Source organism: Halyomorpha halys, unplaced genomic scaffold (assembly GCF_000696795.3).
Source record: "Halyomorpha halys isolate HHAL.00 unplaced genomic scaffold, Hhal_1.1 Scaffold8.1, whole genome shotgun sequence".
Taxonomy (NCBI): domain Eukaryota; kingdom Metazoa; phylum Arthropoda; class Insecta; order Hemiptera; family Pentatomidae; genus Halyomorpha; species Halyomorpha halys.
Window position 1 is genome coordinate 273054 of NW_027111933.1, and position 7612 is coordinate 280665.

Here is a 7612-nt window from a genome sequence, read left to right on the forward strand (position 1 = left end):
TTTTTTTCTATAATTGATAACTGTTTTAGTTATAGCAGATTTAATCCCTGATATATTTTTAAATCTTGGTATCATATTGATTATTTAAGTGTTTTTCTTCTGCTTCCTCTTCCATTCCTAACAATCCTTTGAGGGACCTTAAAATAAGATGGCCACGAGACCTGCTAATGTAATACAACATTAGAGTGGTACCAATGGGTAGTTTATCTACACGCCTGTAACACTCTATTTTAACTGAGATAAAATTTACTAAATATATTATAATGTACAGTTGTAAATAGTAATAAATATAAGGTTTTTTTTATGATTAGGATCCATATATTCCATAATTATTAATTAAATAGCAAATATGATTTCTGTCCAAATTGCGCCACTAGTGGTTTTCGTATATATGATTTCGTTTAATTTTTTTTTATCATTCGTTTTAAAAGTTTTTTTTATTTTCTGATTAATATTTCATTATATTCATTTATTTATCTAATTTTTTTATTCAATAAAATTCGCTTTCATTCTCAAAATCATAATAGTAAACTCAAGAAATCCATTGATAAAAAGTGTATCAATATTTTTAATGTAATGTTTTGGAAAAATATTTTTGAGTAAAAATAAATCATTTAAAAAAATATGTTTTGGTAAAATATTTTTTATGATTATTAGTATTTATGTTATCTAATTTAATTGTTAACATGATTGGTCTTTTTTTTTTTTTTTTTTGTAATGTTAAAAATTCATATCTTTAAACTTTTTTAAACGAGTTACAGATAAAAGGAAAAAAAACATTAAAAGCCATCACGAAGAACTTTGAAAAATTGGTTATGATAAAAAAATTTTGGACGTTTTATATTAGTAAATCCTCAAAATTTCTCATGGAAAACTGTTTTGCATAAATAAACAATTAATACAATAACTAAACTCAGTAGTAACAATTAACTTTATGGAGTTGTTAGATCGGGAGAGCTCGGCCGCGCTGTCGGTCGTTTCCGATTTTCCAGTTCTGTATCTTGACTCAAGTGAAGCAGAGCAGTGCTGCAGTGTTGTCCTGCCATCATGGCGTACCAGTGCCATTATCAGGGCCTGTACGGCAACTATCGTTGGGTGAAAGCGCTTCAACTCCTAGATCGAGGAGTCTCTGTCCAAGTGGTTGCTAATGCTTACGGGATCCTACCAGCGGAGCTCATTCACTTGCACAGGAACTGGGAGATGATGAAGTATCGCCACTTCCAGTGCTCCAGGGAAGTGGAACGTCAACTTTACATCTGGTTCATCGCCACGGTAAGCCGGCAGACCGTCAATGACAATATGCTACTACGGAAGGCCATGGAGATCAACTACACAGCGACTGGGATATGGGGTCCAGAACCCTCTTCCCATTGGCTGGAGTTGTGGAAGGAGCGTCACGGGATATCCGTCTTTGGCAGGTAAAGATATTCATCAGTATTTTTATATATTAGTGAATAAATTAGTACTAAGTAATACTAGATGTAGTACTAAATAAAATACTTTTGCAAAAATAAAAAAATATGTAAATAGAAAATAATTTACATTTTCTAGTTCCATGTGGATTACAAAACAAATTTAATTTTTATATATATAAGAAGATGGTCAGGGTTGCGGTCAAAATAGTTTACAAGGAAATAGTTTACAGGAAAATAGTTGTAAACTATTTTTGTTTTTCTTTTGACCGCAACCCATACCATCTTCTTATATATCAATTTTTACGGTCAACTATATATGCAAATATAAAATTTAATTTTTATTCAGATACCAGTTTCAACTTAAATTCTTAAAAAAAAAATGACAGAAAAACAGCATTTTTTTTTCAAACTCTTTATAAGAGTATAATATGAAACAGCAGAGTAAATACTTATATTTTAAACACGAAGCGTAAATGATTGCAATGAGAGAAAAACTTGACATGGGCCTTGTTTTAGCTGTTTAGAGAGGGTCATCTCATAGTTGCCGCATAGTTAGTAGCACTCTAATATTTTTATATTTAATATACCACAGCTTTGATTACTACTTAATTTTATTGAACTTTAATTGGTGCTCTCCATAATTAAATATCTACATGAATTTCCCGAAAACACAAGCATGAATAAAATATATTATACTCCTTTGAAACCTTCTCCAAAAAATGTATTTTCATTTCGATAAAATTTCCGTCTTGAATTAAAATTTCTGTTTTGGGACTGGTATCCAAAAAATTTGAACAACAGTATCCTCAGGACACTCTTTATCCATCTTTTTAGGATTATCAAAGTAAATAAACAGATACTGAACTTGAGAAAACGTCATTAAGCTTTCTATTCGCTTTAATTGATTTGGCCAGTCTACTGCATAATGTACATCCAATGTAATCTGCCTAAATTATGTACACCTCTTCGAAATCATCGTGACGTGTTTTGAAGTTTGTTCGACAAATTGAATGTTATTAAATATACTTCAATCAACTAGAGGCGATATTGCAAATGATGTCACTGAATTAGTTTCATCGAGTTATATAATCTCTGTATTGGGAAAGAGAATGGCATGGATTCTACTTATGTTAATCTGACGTTCGGAAAGAAAACAAAATTGAATACTAATTTGAGAGATTCTTTTTTATTCACTTTATTTAATGATTGCATGGTTCTAGCTTTTCTTTCAGAACTAATTTTGAAAAATATATTTTTTACATATCTGAGATTTGTTTATCTGTTTGTCGATATCTCTATCGTTTATCAAACTTGTATTAAATTATATCATATTTTAATCTTCCTATGATTGTACAGCAAAATACTGAAGTGCATAAAATCAAAATTTGAAATTTCGTACTGTGAATGTAGAAATAGTGCACCTTGTTTATGATTTATAGAACTTTAACTTTAGTCGCTCATTGGATTTTTTTTTCTAAAATGGGCGATATATATTTTGATCGGGAACTCCTTATTTTTTTCCTAACTAATAGTCTGCATTAAGCTAACATATCTATGTTTTATTTAAGACAAAAATATGTTTCAATAGTTGATAATAGATTTTTTCACTCCATTATTATATCGTATCTTATGAGGTCTGTAAATAAATAGGATGGCGCTCTCATTCTATCCTAGTTGAGGTTCCCAAGAGCCATAAACAATAGTAATCAGAGGTGGTTAGTATAGAACAATGATGTCTACTGTTCTTTTTGTGTACACCAATCTCACAATACACAATTTTTGTGTACACCAATAAACAGTCCAATATCTTGAAAGATCGGACTGTTTATCGTTTGGTAGTGTTTTGGCTACCAATAAATGTATACCAAATGAGATGCCCTTTTAGGAAGGTGTATGTAACAGTTTAAAATTTTTTACACTAACATCTTTAAATTAATGACGTTTTACTTTTCATATATATTATATCTCCGAACACAAGAAGGGAAAAATTTAATTTTTGGGAAACACATAAATTATAACATTTTATGGAAAGTTATTTACATTCATTTAAAAAATAATTAAATACTCGAAAAAATATTTTTATTACCTTTTAGGAGAATGTTATTTTTATTATTAATAAAATTGTCCTTGGTGATGGTCTGATTTTTTTGTTTAATTTTTGTCATTAATAGAAAATGTTTTTTAGTAATAACTTTATGATGATTTTATAGTATAATTTTTATTAATTATGTTAATGAAATTGATATTTTAAAAAATTGTTTAAAAAAAATGTAATGAGTTAAAATTAAGTATGTTAAATAATTTCGAATCAGGGAATGCTCGACTTGGGATATTTAAAATTTAATAAATGTTTATTAGTTATAAAAACACATCCATATGGCCTCAATTATATTTTTGTATTATTGCACTCCAACGTTTGGGTCATTTTCAAGGATCTAACATAAAAAATTTTTAAATACAATCTATTCATTATAAATTAATTTTAAAAACATCATGAAAAATTACATTTCCTAGATATGTGTACATGATAATGCACATGCAGAGTTTATTGATTACTGGTTAATTGAAGTAAATGACAGAATGAGGAAAAGTGAACAGGAAAGTCCTGTGTTATGTACCTTTTGTATGAAGCTATGAAAGGATCAAGCTCATTTCCTCTCAATTATATCTTAGAGTTTAGTTTGGAAGTCGTTTTGTTTTTTCCTCTAGGCATTTGATGATAAATTAAAATTTATTTATAGAACAAAGGATTGACATTTGAAGTTGAATTTGTGGGATTTAACATCGAGTAGGTGCTACCTTCCCATTTTTACAAATGTAGATCGTTATGTAAAAAATCGTTAAATTCCAATCTCTTTCCGTAACATTCTATGCAGTTGATAGCATAACTACAATGGTTTATTAATATTATATGGTTTATTATTTTAGAAGTAATTATATTAGTATGATGGAACCTCGTGTACATCAGTGTTGCTACAACTTAGAAAGGAGGGGAAAATCTTAAATTTAACAATTTTGAGTGAGACCTCTCTCGTATTTGATAATACGATGTCATAACAATGTCTCTGTTGCTCATTAATCAAACACTGAAATTATATGTAAAAATAGTTACATAAACCCAACTACGATTGGGAAATTCCTTAGTACAGAAGAAAATGACTTTTTCTGAGGATTTCAAGTTTCAGAACACATATTTCTATATTATGCTGTGACAATACTTTCCCGTATTAATTTTCCAAATTAGCCGTACAATTATATTATTTCTCGTTGTAAAATTTTTACATTTTTCATTTGCAAAAGTATGGGAGAAATTTAACCATTTATTTTTTTTTTAAATAATTTATTTATTGATATTTACAACTGTATACGTATATACACATCAAGTAAATTTGCTGTAAGTGATATTATGATATGATAAAAACATGTGGAGAATCTACCCATTGATAGAACTCCAAAAACATTTCTAAAGGAGAAGATCTCGAGGCCATCTTCTTTTCAGACGTCTAGGAGGATTTTATTAGGTAGTGAGGGAGAAGCCAGGTTAGAAACGAGTAACCATTTATTTAATGCTAAATTTTGTAGAGTCGATATTGGTAAACTAAATATGATTTTCCGGAGCTAGTAATGCTTAAGAGCTCAGATATAACTAAGTAAAATTTAAAAAATGTTTAGTAACCATGATGACAAGAAAACTTCCATATGCCCGGCAGTTTTTAGTACAAGAGCTCAATCGCAAAAAAGACGATAATTCAAACTAATTTATGATTACTTTAATGAAAACTACGTATAATTACTAATCAAAATTAATGAGTCTGCCAAGTATAGTCAGGGGAATACCAAATGGCGGCTGTTTCATGATGTTAAAAAATTATTTTTTTATTCGAGGCTTCATGACTTTGAAACTACCATCAATATTAGAAAATCTAATAGAACGTCATTTAAAGTAGAGTAAATTTATAAAAAATTGAGCTCTAGTAGAGATGTTTATTTTCTATAGGTTAAGAGATACAGTTATTTAAAAATCAACGTTTTAAGAATTCTACATTGGAAAATAAGTAATTAGTGAATTTATTGAGGGAAATCTTTATATCATGAACCATGCGCCTTACAGATGTCTATTAGCACTCAAATTAAGGCTGTTTTTATGTGCTATGAAATAGTTTATCTTCGTAGAGGAAGTAGTTTTTATATTTGCATATTATAAAATTCATATATATATATAAGAATTTTGCATATGAAATTTTATCCGTATAACTAGAAATTAATCTATTTTAGCAAAAATAATGAAAACTACTACTGCTACTAAGATAAACATCATTAACTACTTTGTAGCATTTGAGTAGTAATAGACATCTTGACGTCTCACAGTTCCTCAGATAAAGATTCCCCACAATGAATTCACTGATTACTAATTTTCAGGATATATTTCATGAAGTTCGACTTTTAAATGTTTCTCGGAAACTATTGAATGGAAATAGCTCTGTTAGGACTCATATTATATAAAATTGACGCTGCTTAATGATGTTCTATTGGCGTTTCTAGTGTTGTCGGTAGTTTTAACGATATGGTGCTCTGAAAGAAACATTATTTTATAACATTATTTTTTTTAAATTATTTTGAAACAGCCGCAATTTGTTATTTTCTCCAACTAACTTGGCAGACAGATCAATTTCGACTAGTAATTATACAGTTGTCATCCAAGTAATGTTATGTATTAACTACTAGTAATAATATATAGTATATGTTAATTATTATTTATTCTGAGTTCTTTGTTTTTCCGACGGCACATTATGTGTATATTATTCTATATTACTACCCTTATTCCAGCAAATGCGTTTTAAACCCTTGAAAATTATTTTTCCTCTTGTCTCCATAAGTTATTCATAAAATCCTTTCATGGTTTATATTTATTCATTTTTTTAATATTAAAATGTGAGAATATTAATTATGTAAATATAAATAAAATAAAGTTACTTTGGAGGCTGGAGGTAGGAGGTCATTATGAAAATTTTGCTTTTAAGCCATATTATACTATTCCCATGAAGATGATATTAGAGATAATTTAATTGTACATGGATATTCCAAGTTTAATGAGCAATTTTTATCCTTTTTTGAGAAAACTAAAAAATGATAACATCGATTCTATAAAGTGATACTTCTGCTCAGTCGATTTGATCGAAGCAATGTCCGTGACATCCCAAGCATATCTGTCTTAAATATTTAATTTCATGTTCATGATCTTTAGTTCAACATGTTAAAGAGTGTTAAATGGGAAAAACTCACGTTAAATAGAGAATCAATTCTTTTTTTACCATGTTAAAACGATATAAAATATAGCATGGTTGAGAGTCTGGAAAATGGAGAATGACGTCATGCAACAAACCAGCTGAGCTCGTCACCATTTTGTACGTATTGTGTTAGGTTACTTGCTCGTAGTCTGTGTTTTGATTGTGATAATATTTTTTTGGATTTTATTATTATTAAAGCAATGGGTGAAAATAATAATAATGTAATGACAGTTGTCAATTAGCTCTGCTTGATTCTCTTCCTCACAAGTTAGAAGATCAACAAAGCACTCAATAGCCAAACTTTCTCATTTCACTCAATTTAGGTATGTTGTAATAAATTACTTTAATCAAAACTTAGAAGTAAACAATAACATGAAGTTTACGAAGGAAAGGTTATAAAACAATTTGCTCAAAAAATCAGCTAGGGGCTCTTATGCATTTAACATGACTTTAAATAGGGCTTCTCAAAATCCTATACTTATAACATTTAACATGATAAAGCATTTTATATTTAATACATCATGAATACTCCTGTGACCACTTTTTCTCAGTCAGCACATGTTTCCTCGACCCACCCTCTAAAGAAAGACCATGTAAAACTAATTTGTATTCTTTCATGACTGCCTTAAGGACTACCTGAAAGCTCTGACCAGAAATCGACATCTGTTATGCCTGTTTGCGTTACCCCTTACCAACCCTACCCCATACACTTTCTCCAACTTTGAGCTAGACTTAACACTCTTTAAAATGTTGAACTAATGATCATAATTAACTCCAAAGTGTCAGTCGAAATTTAACAATTGCCGTTTGTCTTATATGAACAGCATTACATGTGATTCATCCATAATTTGATTTTTAGGATTTTTCAAATAAAAACTTGTTTTATTCATTTAAGATAGATATTTTGAC

The 7612-nt window shown here is 29.2% G+C and overlaps 1 protein-coding gene across 1 annotated transcript in view; it reads left to right on the plus strand.

Moving 5' to 3' along the window:
• Positions 1-1011: 1011 nt before the first annotated feature.
• Positions 1012-7612, plus strand: part of LOC106677957 (myb-like protein X) — a 47154-nt gene continuing 40553 nt past the window's right edge. Inside the window, exon 1 of the mRNA XM_014416188.2 lies at positions 1012-1418. Within this exon, the coding sequence (XP_014271674.1) occupies positions 1048-1418 (371 nt within the window). The 5' untranslated portion in view covers positions 1012-1047. The remainder of the gene's footprint in view (positions 1419-7612) is intronic.